Below are 16,246 nucleotides of genomic sequence, written 5' to 3' on the forward strand. Positions count from 1 at the left end.
TGTGCTGGCCAATTAGACTGCTGCTAACTGTCATGAGAAATCGTTTATTGGGATCGTGATATATATGGTTTTGTATATACTGTTCTCCACTTCGTAGTGTGTGCGTGGATTTCGCTGTAGCTGGTTGTACTGGTGGTAATGGTGGTACCAGCACGAGGGGCTATCTGAGCCACACACTGAATGAATATTGCTAGGACATTCACCTTTACTTCTTGCCGTTGCTCCAATTGGAGTCACACAGTCACCACAATGTTCAAAATCCGAGACTCTTCATCGGCAATTTGGTTCAGCATGTCCCTCGCAACAGTCCAGTCATCGTCGCTGCGGAACTGAATCAAATCATCGTCTTCATCACGATACTTGAGCTTGAGAGTATCGTCAGCTTTAAGGTCATCGCCAATTGTAAGCCTCAACTTGTTCAAAAATGTCGTCAAGAGGTCCGCAAAAACAACATGTGGTTGCACAGACAAGTGCACATTCTCGTTCTTATACGTCAACTTGATGTTTACCTGTTCGCGGAGCTCCACTGAGGCAACGTGATGTGCCAAAGATCCCACTAGTGTGGCTGGCGATGAAACGGAACGATTCTTCTTCTCGTCGCTATATGGTCCTGGAGCACCGTAAGAAAGTAGACTCACCTCCGATTTCTGGCGTACATGTGGCATTTTGAAGCTATCCTGTATCGACGAAGCTGATGAACGCGCACTTCCCATTGGCGAGTCGACAACCGGTGGAAACTTGGGCAAATACTCGCCTTCCGAGCTGCCCGAATTGTCACGGTTGCGCACCTTCGGCATATCCAGCTCCTGATCTTTTGTCAGGCGTTTGAGAGCTGCTTCCCACCTGACAAGCTGTTCTTCTGACCGGAACTTTATCACACATCCACCACGTTCTTTAGTGCCCTTCCATCTAATCGTGAGGTAACGGCCAGGTCCGCCGAAAGAACCAGCATCGTTTGAAGTGATCACATTGATATTTGAAATAAAAACGCGACCATTCAGGTAGAGGTTTGACTGAGATCCATTTAACGAGCCAGATGAACTGGTCAGAGAGGCAGAAGACTTCTTTCTTGCAGAAAGAATCTTGTTTTTCGGCGCCATTTCCTTGAAAAAGTATATGATTTTCTCAAACATATAGCAGTGCACCTCCTTCTCGCTGGAAGGACCATCACTAAGCAAATCCTTGACTACCACTGTATTCGAAAACAGTAGCTCACCAACGTTTAGCAATCCGTGGCCGCGCCAGTCGACCACACGCTCTTGTAAGTCTTTAACCAATTGGACGTTCTCAGATTTGCGTTGGGCCTCGTTCACGTTATGAGCCACTTCCTTTGAGGATTCCAAAGAAGCTTCTAATTCGTTGTAGTTGGGCCAGGATGAGTCTGTGAGCTTCAAGAGCTGCTGAAGCAGCAACGGGTATTTGCACAGTCGTTGAACTGGCTTTATGAGGAAACTCTGGAGTTCATAACTGGCATCTATCAGAGACGAACTACGCTTCAAATTGCCGGCTTCCCGTGCAATCACATCAATGGCCTGTGTCTGAAGCAATGACCAAGGGTCGTAAATCTTGAATCCTTGAACGCCTGCGTGCAAGAAGACAGACCCAATCCGCTGGTACTTCTCTGGGACCGACGCATTACATTCCAGTCCAACGAGAAAACGACGTTGGAAATCCACGATTTCTGGCAGGTTTGGAAACAAAATTCCGAGGTCTTCGGAACTGATAAGCTCGCGTTTCATGACATCGTCGCGGTATCGCAGTAACGTCTCGAGATCTTGGACGAATTTACGCTCACTTTCCACTAATTCCTTCACCACCTTTGAGCGAGCATCCGTGACTTTGTAGGTCTCCTCTATCTCCGGAGCGGTGAACCGCGGATCCAAGTCAAGCACCGAATTCACCACCTTAATTACCTTCAGCAGGTTGTTGGTATCGTCTGCAAAAACACTCGTGATCGGAAACAGGTCTTCGTCACGAATATCGAGGTACTGTTTGCAACAGCTAAGAAAGCGATAAACGTTCATTTTGCACACCTTGAGATCATCTGACGAAACCAGCGGTATCGAGTGTTCTGGCTTTAGCGAGTTGAAGATCAAACACAGCGGAACCCCTTGCTGAAACAGTCGCCACACTGGTGTAACCGGATCGTAGTTGATTTGTGCAGGGAGCATTCCTGCACTAAATGTGAGCATTGTTCTATCCCATTTGGATCGCACTGAAATCTCCGAGTCCAAACTCGAGGTACTGTTGTGATGTGAGGAAGATGATGCTGGCCTTTGGGATAGTAGCATTGCCTGTTGCTCGGAACATTCTTCGGCCGAAGAGAAGGCCAGGTTCAGATAGGCCTTCATACCGGGCACCTTCTCGAGTTTGGCTATCAATCGTTGGCATATGTAGTAAAGCGACTCGTTGACATCTGCTCTCTTGTTCATGATGAGGCCAGCTGCCACCATCGGACCACTTGGAGTTCTGGCCAACGAGCTCGAGGAAGAGAACGACGTGGCGGACTTCAATCCTGGCATATGAGACATTTTGGAAAAGAGTCTGGTTAGATAAGTTGTGGATTCAAGTAAGAACAAGAGAAAGAAATAACAAGAACAAGACCCGTTATGCCAAAGAAGTCCAGCCGGACGCGATACAACAAAATGGGGTGGGCACGTAAAAAATGGCCAGACTCGGCTAAATGCAGATAGATGTCCGACACCTGCTAAAAACGACGCGAATTTTTCGGAAATAAATGGCTTTTTTGGCGTCATGGAACAGGTAATATGTAAATAATATATGTAAAACAAATTTTACATTTGAATAGGCCATATTGGAAGGATTGGCCATGGTCACATTGTCCAAGGGCTACCAGGCTCGCTGCAGATAGAAAGATGCGCTCATGCACGAAAATGGCACGCAGTGTATACTTGACTGAGATCTCCAGTCCTTCATGGTATAGTCTAGAAATTCTTATTATGAAGGTGAAATAGAGTTTCTCCTGGCTACAAATCAGTAAATTCCCTCGGGCTAAGTTTTGCAACAAATTCTGTGCTAACTGGAAAGGGTACGGGTATTTTTACACTCGCACTATCTCTGCAGCATCAGCCAGACAGCGAAACATCTCAAACGACTTGTTCCTAAGATGAACACCTATATCCTCGTATAAATTGGACATAGTTGGCATGTCTCTGAGATTGCATCAAAGCATTCAGTCCACAAACAGCTCGCTTATTTTCGCATTAACTCTCCATTCTGGAATTCTAACCCACATTGGTAAGTTTTTCAAACTTAAAACTTTTGAGATTTATCAATTTCAACTTTTTATTCTAATTTGCAGCTTTTCAACACGCTCCGCTCTTGTTCCTTTCTTTTGCTTCTCCTCCTGATGTTTTCTTTACAAGTCCTTCTTGCTTCTGATGATGCGATCGGCAGTCCAGATCGTCCTATCGAGAACGGCTCCAATTGTCAAAACACCTCCGGCAGCAGAACACGCTCCCAGCAAAAAGGAACTCCATGTCTTAGCATATTGCTCACGATTGATGATCTTCAAAGGAGAAATATCAAAGTGGAAAAACAGACCCGGGATCCCGCCGCGGGCATGAATGGTGTTTGGATGATCGTCATCACGGCCTCCCTTCAATGGACGATCGTGGTATGTGGACGAATACTGGTTAGACTCAACAACACGGCCATCTAGCGATTCAGAGCGTGTTCCAATCACTTTGACGAAGTACGAGAACAAATGGTATTTGTTTCCGACATGAGTAGTCTTGCCGTCCAAAGGAGCCTGCGAAACCAGGTCTCCGCCAAACGAAAAGTGGTTGATGATATGGTCAAAGTTGAACAGGTCACGGTGTTTATCATACAATGATAGATCGTGCACATGCTTATCTGGTTGGGTCAGTGAAGCTCCAGGCGAAAAGTGAAGGTTTCCAGCAATGCGGTTGATTTCCGCGTTGCCTATAACCCTGCAACCCTCGTTGAGTCTCTCGTTGATACGCGCAACATAGCCTTCATTTTCACACTGTTCAATATTTGCTCCGTCATAAAACGCCCATGCTGTGTGCGCATATGCCTGTCTGACAGCCTCGCAGGTGTTGCAGCAAACACGCTCTTCTACTGGCTTATTGTCATTGTCCTCCTGCGATAGAGCACCGTAGCATGAACCACACACATTGGGGTCTTGGGTCCGGCTAAGCTCGTCCAGGTCCAGGTTCATGGTTAATTGTTCTTTTCCCAAGACCTCACCTTCTTTGTCCAATCTCATTTGAACAAACCCCGACTTCATGATATCCGTCTGGAGATCCCCGGAGATGTCCATGATGTCAAGAGTGATCAGATCGCACGGCAAGTTGGGGAACGAAATGTCGAAGTGCAGCTCCATAGTGGAAGAGCTGTCACGATCAATCACCAGTTCTGGTAATGTCACCACTTTGGAGTATTCGCGGAACTCGTTCAACAATAGCAGCAAAACCGACACGATGCACGAGATGGTGATCAGACCCCCCGAGGTGGTCTTGATCTTTGAGTCCTCCACAGTCTTGGAGAACAAGTCGAACCTCAACAATTGCTTCGACGACATGCTATGTTTCGAATTCCCACAAAACGTAGGATGTGTACAGATGTGATGGACGTTATCAGGCCTGCCGCTATTGAGGACACAAGCCCAGCGAAAAAGAAGGTTATGAGCCTCGTGAGATACGTGCGGGCTCTCAGGAATAGGGACAGGTTGCGATTGCAGAGGGAGGCCATGCTCCGTTCTTTACACTACGTACAACTTCATTCTTCCTACAACAACGCTACAAACAAACAAATTTTTTGCAAAAATTAGCTGGATTTTGGTACATCAACTTCATCACATCCCATTTTGCTGCTGACGCATCATACTGGCAATATTTTGCAGCATGTTGGCCATATCTGGAGTAGGCTGGCCCTGGCCTTGAGGAGGAGCCTGTCCTTGTGGCTGTTGCATTTGTTGCATAGCAGCCATCATCTGGGCAAATTGGTTCATCTGAGCAGGCTGGATGGGTGCCCCTGGAGCCCCAAAGTTCATCTGTGGAAATTGCTGTGGCTGCGCCATCTGGGGCTGTTGCTGGTTGAACAGCTGGGCCAGAGGGTTGTTGGTATTGGCGTTAACCATTGGGTTCTGAGGCAGATTGTGATTGGCACTCTCGAACTCGCCTGGTCTGTTTGACCTAGGTCCGTTACGAGCGCTGTTAGTGGGCATCTTCTTGGAAATCGCCTTGGAAGAAACTCCCTGGCCAATCTCGATATCAGGCTCTTCCACAACCAGTCCGGGAACTAGTGGTTGTCCACCAGTTCCGCCCCATTCAGCAGCTACAGCCCACCGTTTGTCGGCATCTGTGAGTCTTGACAGAGGGATCGTGCTGACACCAAGCTGGTAATCGCAACAGTCTCTGGGACCAAAACCAACTCCCCACCTGGCCCTGAGCGAAGATGGGTTGTTCTGTTGGGTGAACGAGGAGATGACCGATTCTGCCTCAGCACGCGAGTAAACCTTCACAAAAGCATGCTTTCTGTCACTGTTCAGAATTACACTCTGCACTTCTGCATACGGACGGAGTTCAGTCATCAGATCCTGCTCTGACATGTACTGGGGAACTCCACCGATGAAAATCGTCCTGCTGAGAACCTTGATGGAACCAGCCGGAATCGAATTATCGGTCGTTACAAACTTCTGTCTGTAATGTGGAGTTCCGGGAATGTTTTTCTCGCCCTCCACACTTCCAGAAGGAGGCAATGGGTGACGGTTATCACGACGAGGAGAACGTGATCTTTCTCTGCCCCGTCTGTTACCCTGTCTGTCGTCTCTATCACGGTAGCTCAGATTGGGTTGCTGGCCCTGGTTCTGGTACATCTGCTGCTGCGGTGGTAACGGGTTAGCGTTTCCCTTAAGGTTTTGCAGCATCTGGAATATCGCGTTGGGATCGTTAGCAGGTGGTGGAGGAGCCACTTGGGCTGGTGGTTGTGGAAGTCCCGGACTAAGTACCCGATTGGGTGCCTGGTTAAGCCCATTGACAGCAGGAGCTTTGTTGGCCAAAGAGGCCAGTGCCTGCAAAATGCTCGACGGGTCCTTATCAGCCGTGCTAGCGCTGCTTGCGCTGTTAGCCTCGACCCTTGGATCCGCAGTGGTATTAGCAACAGCCTTCTTAGGTGGTGATCCTGGTGGAGTAGTCGAAGTAAAGTGTTTGGCCTTGATGGATTTGATCACCGCATCGCTGAACGTCTTATGGGTCTCCCAAATGCTTACAAGTTTTAGGATTTTATCGGCATGGTCGTCACTTGCCGCAAGCGCGTCGTCGATCAGGTTTTCAATCAATGATTGGATGTTGAATGCGCCTCTGGCAAACGTCCCGTCCTTGGCTAACTCGTCTATTGTCTGACCGGAGCTCCTTGCCTGGTCGACGTAGGAACGCACTATCGAATCAACCACGTATAGTGCCCCTAATTTATGAGAGGGTTGGATACCTTTACAGTGAATATACAGTTTCTGGACGATCTGGGACTCGCTCTGTAGTCTGGGGTTAGTAGGCGATGGATTAGAAACTCCACGGAATCCTAAAGTACACACTTCAACGTTGTCAATGGCAATCTTGGTGAGCTTCTTGATACGCGACCCGGATACTCCGGGCGGTCTGAGGCCGATAAACTCCTTTAGAGTGGAGTCAAAAACTTCCAAGTCGCTGGACATGATACGATTGGCCTAATATCTCGATGTCTTGGAAAGAGCGGTTGCAGAAGAGAAAAGAATATGCAACAAGGGGCGAGGCCAAGTTTTTGTCGAAACAAAGAGGTTGTGAGCCCTTGTGCGATGAGAATGGCACAGAGACCGCGTACACTGCGTGGCATCTGGTGCTGATATTTTTCATTCTTCGGCATGCTTGAGATGGGTCAGAGTGAGATCGAGCATTCCATTACTGGCTATTCACCACCATTTGTTGAAGTTTTCACCATGTCTGTGAGAAATTTTGCGTCGGTAGCTGCAGGCTCTGAGCTGGCCGGAATCTCATCTGCGCTGCTTTTGTCGAGGATACCCCTGGTGACGCCAGACCTCCATCCGTTCGAAGCCGCCTACTACAACTACCAGAATGAGCTGAAACGCCGTTTGATGTGGACGTTTCCTAAGTACTACTATTTCAGAAAGGGAACAGTGGCCGAGAGGGAATTTGTGCAGGCGCAGAAGTACCCTCTTTTCAAGAGACCTGGCGTGTGGTTTCCACGCGGTGTCCCCGATCTGAAGCACGGAAGAGACCGCCGTTTTAAGGAGGAAGTCACCCTGCCCAAACAGCAGGAAAGAGCCGATGAAGACGATGAGCTGAGTAAGCCAGTGGTGTTCAATTCGCGCGTCACCGCTGCTGATGAAGCTGGTGATCTGACCAGCCTCGAAAGGAGGCTTTCCAGGACTCTTTATTTGCTGATCAAGACCAAGGGGGCTTGGAAGTTCCCAAGTTTCCCGCTCGTAGAGCCAAAGCCACTTCATGAGGCTGCTGAACAGGGTCTCAGGGAGATTGGAAGTGTGAACATGAACACATGGACGGTGTCCAATACACCCACCGCAGTGCTCAAGTACTCCAACGGCAAGCTGTTGGATGCTGAGACGCAGGAGAAAGAGGTGGAGAGGGAATACTTCATAAAGTCGCACATCATTGGCGGCGACTTCCAGATCTCGTCCAGCGACGTGGAGGAGTTCAGGTGGTTGACGAAGGAGGAGGTCGAACAGACAGTGGAACCACAGTACTACGGTCAGTTGGGTCATCTGCTTTCAACTGTTTGAGAACTTGTATATATTCTGCATAATAAATGTGATTGACATTGACCTTTTGAGACAGAAATAGAGTACCAGACTGGGTTGTGTGAGCGCCAAATTTTGCCAGGGCTCGCAATACGAAATAGACCCTTAGACCCATAGGTCCAGTGGACAGCCCACGAGCGCTCCAACTGGAATGATTATAAAGGAAAACAAGGAATATATGGTTTTGTTTAAGATATTTGGAGAGCGCAGGAGGTCTCCATTTTGTTCTGGAAGGAATTTGGAGAGGAGAATGTACGGTTCTTCCAATGTAGAGTTCCCGCAGCAGGTTTACCTCCACCACGGCCAGAAGAAAGCCAAACTTCAGGCTGATTTTCCACGAACCTCCAAATGTACCTATATGTACTATATTCCTCGGTCAATGCACCACTGCCATCATTGTACACTCCCAAAATTACCAAAATCACCAAAACCCAGAACATCGAGCTGTAGTGTCTTTACCGATCTGTTTGACGGCTCCAGATAAGCAGGTCTCACGAAGCTCCTTCTATACAAACCCAAACAACCCAACCGATTGGCCATTTTGCACATTCAAAAAAGCCGGAATGAGCGATTCGATTCCCTCATCATCCACTGAACGGCAGGTTAAGCTGATAGCCGCTGGGCTTAAGGAGTTGTCGCTGGACTCTCCCACGTTCCGGGCCTCCATGGAACACATGCACTTCCAGGTCAGGCTGGTTGAAAACTGGTTCAATTCGATCTTGGTTTACTACAAAGACTTTGCCAAAGTTCACAATGAGCTGAGATCGATCTCAGAGAACATTTCGGGCATTCTTTGTCCCACTTTCATCAACCAGGGTATCCTGGACTTGGATTACACTCTGCCGAGTCTGGAGAACTCGGCTGCAATCATGAAAAAGGCATTTACAGAGCTGACGGAGATGTACTCGCTGGAGGAAGGGACTCTGCGGAAGCTTGAGTCTTTCATTAAGGTGGATATCCGTGAGTATTACCTCATTCGAAAGGACTTTGAAGAGATCCAGTTCAAGTTCGATCAGTACCTGATACGCTACACTTCCCAGCCTAAGACCACGGATCCCCGTGCAATTCAGCAGGATGCCTACCAGTTGTATGAGCTGAGAAAGCAGTATTTGACTGTTTCTTTGGATTTGTATTTTTCGTTGACTTCGCTGCAGTCCAACATCTCGTCGCATCTCATTGAGTTCGCATGGTCTGTTCTTGATGATACTCCTACCACAGAAAAGGTAATGAGCGTTTTTCAGGTTGGCCATTTTTATCGCAATCTCCAGAATATTTCACACTGGAATCGGGAGTTTCAGTCTCACAGAGAAGCTCTATTGAGAGACCTCCATGAAGCCAGGCTCCAGACAGAAGAGAACGCGTTGCTGCCATTCAGACCGCCCAAAGAACTATCTGCCTACTCTGTTTCCTCACTGACGAATTCTAATCTGATTGGCGAGTCGGACGATACCTCTGAGAAGCATGGGTGGTTGTTCATGAAGACCACTGTCAACCAGAAGGAGGTGTGGGTCAGGCGATGGGCGTTCCTCAAAAACGGAATCTTCGGTCTCATGAACCTCAGTCCTTCGCGAAGAGCCGTCCAAGAGACGAACAAGTTTGGCATCTTGCTCTGCAATATCCGGTACTCGCCCGAGGAGGACAGACGACTGTGCTTCGAGATCAAGATGATCGACACCAAGCTGACTTTCCAGTGCGAGACCAGAGCAGAGCTAAAGAGCTGGATGACGGTCTTCACCAAAGAAAAACGGCGTGCGCTTGAGATCGGCGGTTTAGATGGGAAATATGCCGTCCTTTTTGACCATTTTGCTGACTCAATCAACACCAGCGTGGACAACCAGCTCACCACCGTTGATCCCAAAAACTACGAGAACATGCTGAGAAAGTTCCAGGCCGTTCAGAGGGTTGAGTACGACGGTTTTTCGCAGAGTTTCCGTGTCCAGGTTAATACTCCATTGAGGACAGAAAGAACTAATTTCGCCTGCATTTCCCACGCTTTTGTGAATGGAACGCTCATTCCCACGGCTGCCACTGCCAACATCTGGGGAATCGTCAATTGGGGAACGTATTATCTTGGAGAAGGCTCCAAGGCCAAAAATGGGCTGACCAGGTGGGGGATTTCGCAGGATTCGCTATTCCCCAGCTTCTATCCTAGCTACTTGAAACAGTTGGATGTCGAGATGAAGTCTGTGTTTGAGACCCTGGTTGATCCTGACGAATTCTGTCTTCTCTCTGTGAGACAGGTATGGGCTCCTTCGCATAAGGAGGAGCTCTGTGGAAGATGCTATTTTTCTCAGAACCACTTCTATGCTTACACCAACAACTCCGGGTTCATCTCACTTAGCAAACAGCCAATCACGAACCTGGTCTCGGTCCAGGTTGTCGAGGAACAGCACTGCGATGTTCTTAAGATCTTCATGGTGAGCGGTGTTTCCATCAAGACGAAGCTGTTCATGGACCCAGGCAAGGTGGTGAGCGACCAGATCAACCTGTTGATTGAAAACCACACCGTTCGAAACCCATTGTCTATGGAGCAGTTGATCTCCAAGTTCCATGAGATCAGAGAGATCTTCAAGAAGGAGCGACTGACTGCATTGAACACCGCAGCTCCAAGAAAAGTGGAGTCTGTGGTGACATCTGCTGACACAGGCCATCGTGAAATGCGCATGAACTACTCTGGCGAGATGGACTTGGTCTGGGATAAGGTATATCCGCTGCCTGCGAGAGCGCTGTTGCATATTCTGGTTGGTGACCAGTCCTCCATCATCCACACGATTCTCCCATTCACAGATCCTCGTCATGAGCAGATTAAGGCCGAGATGTGGTGTTGTGATCAGAAGCAAAGGCTGACCAGAAGGGCATGGCCCATGATTCTCTGGGATACGCCCTCGGGAAGGGAGGCATGTATTGAACAGTGCATTGAGACCATGGTCCATGGTCAATACTATAATATCACCGAGACCACTCAATTGCTCAAACTTCCCATTGGGACGCCTTTGCGAGTCAAATGTCGCTTCATCATCTGTGGACTGAACAACTCGAGCTGCAAACTGTCTATCTACTCCAAGGTATATTTCGATGACAAGTCCATGCTGAACTCGCTTTCCGACGGATTTTTGACGAGGGTTGTTCAGCTCAAGGTGGAAAAACTGGACCATAAGATTGACACGGTTCGTCAGAAGCTGGACGACGATAAGGTGGTTCTCAAGGCCCTTAGGATATGCGGACAGATCACCAAAAGAGATGCCGAATACACGAATCCGATTGTTGAGGACAGAACCACCATCCAGATCATCAAGAAAAGCATCATTGTCCATTACTATTGGCAGAGAGGTTTCGTTCTTAGTGCCCTCGGTCTCCAGTGGTTACTCAAGTGGATTTGGGATATCCTCACCAGCTTGAGAACCCATTGGGTTCTGGTACTTGCTCTGGTGGTCTCCGCGTTCTTCAACCTCAGCTTGATGGGAAAAACCACTGTCTCCTACTGGACAGCCACCAAGAACGAGTCGCTCATCAAGTCGCTCGTGGACGTTCCAAATGTGATGCAAAGAGCAGTCAATCTCAAGGACCTGGATGCTATGGTGACGGTTGAGCTGCCCGACCGCCAATCAGCGTGTTTCTCTCGATTCAAGGTGAACTCCATGGTATTGAACCGTGGTGAAGACTATGACAATTTTGAGCTCAAGAGAGAACTGCTTGAGTTGGGTGTGCGCAGAAACGAGCTGCTGACCCAACTAAAGGCGTTGAACCGGATAGAGGCCAATCTTGCCGTCACAGAATGGAGAAACTGGGTGATTTCTGAGGGTCAAAGATGTGATTTTGTGCAGAAACAACTTGGTCTTAACGATACTGATGCCCGTTGGGACGACTTGGTTGAGTATTGTCGAAGTTGTTCGTATGATTTGAACGAGATGCTGGGACGCTTATAGTCAGTTATGGGAAGGCATAATGGGCTAGAATGTGCTATAACGAGCTTTAATGAGCTATAACGAATTATAGATGTCCAAAAGTCTTTTTGAGCACCTCCCATTGAATATCCTCCTCGTGTAATGTGAAATTGTATAATGTCCCTAATGTCCGATCTAAACCACATCTGGTGTCTATAGCCTTGCTTCATAGTCCCTTCTTATTTAACGTATCCATGATCTCCAGATACAGCGCCATAGCATTGAAGTCCTCCTTCACCTTCCAGTTCAACAGCTCCAAATGGTCCACATTTTCTATAGTTCCCATGTATTGGCCCCATCTGGCCGACTGGCAACTCACCATCCCGTCGTTGGGGCCTTCCTTTTGCTTGAGCAGCTTCCACGGGTAGTAGAAAGGATTCGTCCAGCTCGGCTTGCATCGCGATCCATAACTAAAATAAAGCACTCTAGGATCATCAGGAGTCTCTGGGTTGAATTCAGTGTCACAATACTCTTGGCTCAGCTGATAAATGGTGTTTCCTGGCACCTTCGGAAGCGGCACATTCTGAACAATGATGTCTGCGATGGACGAGCCGTGGTGCGGCGTAGAAACTGTTGTTAGACTTGCAACTTCGAACTTTTTGTCTTCTACCCTCGATATCAGATATCGGCAATCCAAACCCCCCATAGAGTGGGCTATCAGGTTGACTTTGGTACCCTCTCCAAGATTGGCTGTGATGAAGCCGTTCAACACCTGAGCACGTTCTTCTACTGTTCCAAATGGTGGAACCCGGGCTATCAGTACGGTCAGTCCTCTTGCTCGTAACTCTTTTCCGACACCTTTAAAATACTCCCAAAGCTTGTAGTCTTCAGCTGCATATTGTACATCCGATTTGCCTTGCGGCTGCTCGTATCCGAACCAGGAAAGCAGCTTTCTTTTGACGGTGCTTGGGTTGGGGAGAATCAGAAGCTGGTCAAAACCAAAAAATCCATGACACAGGACAATTGGCTAGAACTGTTAGTAAAATTGAAGCATTCGTACTTCCAGTGTGGTAATTTACTCACGTATTGCGGCATCCGATAATCGTTCCTCAACGCATTAAACTTGTCCAACACAATGTCCTCCGAGAGTTGTTTGCTCTTCAAGACAACTTGGCTATGGAATGGCGATAACTGAACTAGATTCCTGAATCTGAGACTCGGTTTCAGTGCTAATTTCAGTTTCAAAACGGCACCGTAGGAGAGGATGGAATGGCCTTCAAAGAGGTGAGAACTCAGCACATCGTGGGTCAACTGCATTCCGCCTTTTCCTATCACAAAGGTTGGATTTCAAAAGTGGAACAGGTTTGAAATGTTCTTAAATTCTCTTGGCAACAGACGTGGTGATCGGATAGAAAACTGCCGAGTTATGAACAAGTTATCAACAAGCGTGTTTTCGGCAAACAAATGAAACGACTCTTGACACAGGGGCTTTCAAACACGTTATAAGCAACTCTTCTCAAACCGAATAGCAAATAGCTTGTGATATCCTCGATGGGATCCCAAAGTCTAGAATTCTGAGGCCTGGTAAACGAACAATTCACTGTCTGATAAACGCTGCGAATCCGTCCTGTTGTTGTTGCTTTGCGGCGTAACTTTGGTTATAGCACTAACACTTTAAGTGCATGCCGATAAGCATAAAGCTTTAACAAGACCTTGTTACTTCGACGCTCGGAAACAAAGGGACATGGCAGCATGAGTGTATTATTGGAGACGTCAGCTGGTGAGTTTAGTTTTGCTGATTTTTTGTGACATTTTTGCTTATTTACTAACTTCGAGAACAGGTAATATGGTGGTGGACCTCTATGAAGATGCTGAGGGCTGTTCCATGAACTTCATCAAGTTGTGCAAGGCAAAATACTACAACTTCTCGCCATTCTACGACGTTCAGCGTGATTTCGCTGTAGAATGTGGTGATCCACATTTTCCTCTGTCAGACGGTGGACATGCGGTGACTCAGTTGACTTCCCAGAGACGTCTGATGCCGGTACGTCGTAGTCACCGCCAACACGACGACATTGGGCTTGTTTCTTTCTTGAACTTTGGTACAACTGACAGCCCGTTAATTGGCTCGCGATTTCTGATTACTTTGACAGATGATAAGACGCTTTTGAAAGATTTGGACACTAGTGGTGTCGTCTTCGGAAAGGTGGTGGAGGGCTTCCAGACTCTACAGAGTGTCAATGAAGCTATAATTGATTCTAGCAGAAGACCCATCAAAGATATAAGGATTTTTCACACCTATGTGCTGGATGACCCGTATCCGGATCCGGTTGGATTTTCTGCCCCTTCTGTGAGCCCTAGGCCCGATAAGGCTCAGCTCTCAACCTTCCAGTTAGTGTACGAAGAGGATCAAGAAAAGGAGGAAGAACTAAACCATGAAACAACAAGAGAAGAGCAGATGCGGGAAACACAGGCTCAATCGCAGGCATTAACGCTGGAGTTGTTGGGAGATCTGCCGAGCGCTGATTTCAAACCTATGGAGAACGTCCTATTTGTGTGCAAGCTCAATCCACTAACTCAGGAGGAAGACCTAAAAACCATTTTCTCGAGGTTTGGAAAGATTCTGTCCTGCGAAGTGATCAAGGACAAGGTCACCGGTTCGAGTCTTCAATATGCGTTCATTGAGTTTGACTCGAAAGAGGCTTGTGAGAGGGCCTACTTCAAGATGGACAATGTTCTCATAGATGATCGCCGCATCCATGTCGACTTCAGTCAGAGTGTGCGGAAACTGAGCGATTCTTGGAGAAGGGATAGTGAGCGGAAAATCAAGGGAAACTTTCAGAGTCGAGGTAATCGTGGTGGATATAATAAACCGCGTGGATATAGACCCATTGGACAATGATAGTGAAAATAATGAGCTTTGATATGTCACTGTAATAATATTAGACCCCTTTTTAAAGAATTTAGTTGAGATTTGAAATATTGTAGTTATCAAGTAGTATCTTTTTTGGTTTTCAGATATCTTTAGAATTTTTCACTTTTCAGAACTACTAAGAAATTTAGATATCTTCAGATATTTTCAAATATTTTAAAATATTTTCAAAAGTCACACTTTTCCAAATGAATCCTCCTATATACACTACCCATCAGATTTCATTCATTTACTGCTCATCCGATCCACAAGAAAGTCCTTAACAAACGGAACCGTATTGAGAACGTCAAGACCAAAAGACCTCGCCATCACCACCGGCGTAAAGTCAGTGGAGAACAGTTTATGGAGCTTGTCCACTACACCCAACATGGCGTTGTTGATGGGCCATCTCTCACTGAAATAAGGCTCCAAAGCCAATGTGCTGCCTATATCCAGACCACGTTCCGTAGCCGTCTCGATGCAATTGACGAGCGATTGAACATCGGCTTGGCCCATGTTGAGACCCTGGCCAGCAAGTGGGTGTGTGGTGTGAGCGGCATCACCTACTAGCGCTATACGCGGACCAACATAGGTATCTGCATGTGACATCTTCAGCGGAAACTTAGCTCTGGATCCTGGTACTAACGACTCAATTTCAAGGGGATACAGCTCGTGTTGCTCGGGCTGGAGCTTATTGTTGAAAAGAGACAGTCTCCAACTGATCGAGTCAACAAGTGAGTTGTCGTCTTCCTCTGCCAGTTTGTAAAGATATTTCATCTCCTCTGGGTCCAGTTTCATGGCAGCATTGATCATCGCGGCGAATTTCTCTTCCGAAAGCTTTAAGAGAACGTTTGCCAGTTCAGGCGTGGTCGACCACACCAAAGAAGCCATGTCGTTTGGGAGTGGCAGAAGCGCGATTGGACCCGAGGGCAAAAACCTCTGCCATCCCGTTATTTGTCTGAAAGAATCCACTTTGAAATTCAGCGTAGCAACTATTCCCCACCGATTATAGGACCAGCCCCTACTCTCTATACCGGCAAATTTTCTTACAGGGGAGTTGAAGCCGTCAGCACCAACTAGAAGACGCGTCTGGATGCGTTCACCATTATCAAGCTCCACCACTGGCCATCCGTTACCGGCTGAATCTATACCGACAACTTTCGTTGAGTCATGAATATCCAGCGGGCATCCACTCTCGCCCAAATCTTCAATCTTAGCCAGCAACGCCGATTGAAGATTCAAATTCTCACACATTGTGGCAATTCCTACATGCTCAAACTCAATTCTCGAGTTGGTGACGCCGTCATATGCCAGAATGTTGTCGTATTCTTCAATTCTCTCGTAGCGAATGAAATCCCAAACGCCTATCTTCTCCAAATAATTGACAGTTGCGGGCGTCAGACTCACCACTCTGTTTGTAATATCCTCCGGTGGCGAATTGCCAAACTCACGTAAACCCTCCAACAGTTTCCCACCCTCAATCAGTTCAACTTTGAGTTGACTGGTTGATCGCGAAGCCTTGAGAGCAGAGGCTAGCGTCAGACCCGCAGGACCCCCACCAATAATCACCACATCAGCCAGCCGCATAGCGGATACCGTCGAGAGGTGTCTAATAGCTCTGAACATAAAAAACAGACCAGGTGGGAGGAGAAT

The 16,246-nt window shown here is 47.5% G+C and overlaps 9 protein-coding genes across 9 annotated transcripts; 4 read left to right on the forward strand and 5 right to left on the reverse strand.

Moving 5' to 3' along the window:
• Positions 1-233: 233 nt before the first annotated feature.
• KUCA_T00002832001 (uncharacterized protein) lies at positions 234-2,531 on the reverse strand (the record flags this gene model as incomplete). Its single annotated transcript, XM_022603117.1, has 1 exon — positions 234-2,531. The coding sequence occupies one exon, from the start codon at positions 2,529-2,531 to the stop codon at positions 234-236; it is 2,298 nt and encodes a 765-aa protein (XP_022458855.1).
• Positions 2,532-3,379: 848 nt separating this feature from the next.
• On the reverse strand, positions 3,380-4,567 carry KUCA_T00002833001 (uncharacterized protein; the record flags this gene model as incomplete). Its single annotated transcript, XM_022603119.1, has 1 exon — positions 3,380-4,567. One exon carries the CDS (start codon positions 4,565-4,567, stop codon positions 3,380-3,382), a length of 1,188 nt encoding a protein of 395 aa, XP_022458856.1.
• A 273-nt stretch (positions 4,568-4,840) lies between these two features.
• On the reverse strand, positions 4,841-6,697 carry KUCA_T00002834001 (uncharacterized protein; the record flags this gene model as incomplete). Its single annotated transcript, XM_022603120.1, has 1 exon — positions 4,841-6,697. One exon carries the CDS (start codon positions 6,695-6,697, stop codon positions 4,841-4,843), a length of 1,857 nt encoding a protein of 618 aa, XP_022458857.1.
• Positions 6,698-6,883: 186 nt separating this feature from the next.
• Positions 6,884-7,780, forward strand: KUCA_T00002835001 (uncharacterized protein; the record flags this gene model as incomplete). The annotated part of the gene is made up of 1 exon (XM_022603121.1): positions 6,884-7,780. One exon carries the CDS (start codon positions 6,884-6,886, stop codon positions 7,778-7,780), a length of 897 nt encoding a protein of 298 aa, XP_022458858.1.
• Positions 7,781-7,949: 169 nt separating this feature from the next.
• Positions 7,950-8,282, forward strand: KUCA_T00002836001 (uncharacterized protein; the record flags this gene model as incomplete). The annotated part of the gene is made up of 1 exon (XM_022603122.1): positions 7,950-8,282. One exon carries the CDS (start codon positions 7,950-7,952, stop codon positions 8,280-8,282), a length of 333 nt encoding a protein of 110 aa, XP_022458859.1.
• A 79-nt stretch (positions 8,283-8,361) lies between these two features.
• Positions 8,362-11,724, forward strand: KUCA_T00002837001 (uncharacterized protein; the record flags this gene model as incomplete). The annotated part of the gene is made up of 1 exon (XM_022603123.1): positions 8,362-11,724. The coding sequence occupies one exon, from the start codon at positions 8,362-8,364 to the stop codon at positions 11,722-11,724; it is 3,363 nt and encodes a 1,120-aa protein (XP_022458860.1).
• Positions 11,725-11,908: 184 nt separating this feature from the next.
• KUCA_T00002838001 (uncharacterized protein) lies at positions 11,909-12,999 on the reverse strand (the record flags this gene model as incomplete). Its single annotated transcript, XM_022603124.1, has 2 exons — positions 11,909-12,709; positions 12,766-12,999. 2 exons carry the CDS (start codon positions 12,997-12,999, stop codon positions 11,909-11,911), a joined length of 1,035 nt encoding a protein of 344 aa, XP_022458861.1.
• Positions 13,000-13,434: 435 nt separating this feature from the next.
• KUCA_T00002839001 (uncharacterized protein) lies at positions 13,435-14,584 on the forward strand (the record flags this gene model as incomplete). Its single annotated transcript, XM_022603125.1, has 2 exons — positions 13,435-13,462; positions 13,524-14,584. The coding sequence occupies 2 exons, from the start codon at positions 13,435-13,437 to the stop codon at positions 14,582-14,584; spliced, it is 1,089 nt and encodes a 362-aa protein (XP_022458862.1).
• A 255-nt stretch (positions 14,585-14,839) lies between these two features.
• Positions 14,840-16,219, reverse strand: KUCA_T00002840001 (uncharacterized protein; the record flags this gene model as incomplete). Its single annotated transcript, XM_022603126.1, has 1 exon — positions 14,840-16,219. The coding sequence occupies one exon, from the start codon at positions 16,217-16,219 to the stop codon at positions 14,840-14,842; it is 1,380 nt and encodes a 459-aa protein (XP_022458863.1).
• Between the last annotated feature and the right edge of the window lie 27 nt (positions 16,220-16,246).

This window comes from Kuraishia capsulata, genomic scaffold (genome assembly GCF_000576695.1).
Source record: "Kuraishia capsulata CBS 1993 genomic scaffold, Kuraishia_capsulata_scaffold_3, whole genome shotgun sequence".
NCBI lineage: Eukaryota > Fungi > Ascomycota > Pichiomycetes > Pichiales > Pichiaceae > Kuraishia > Kuraishia capsulata.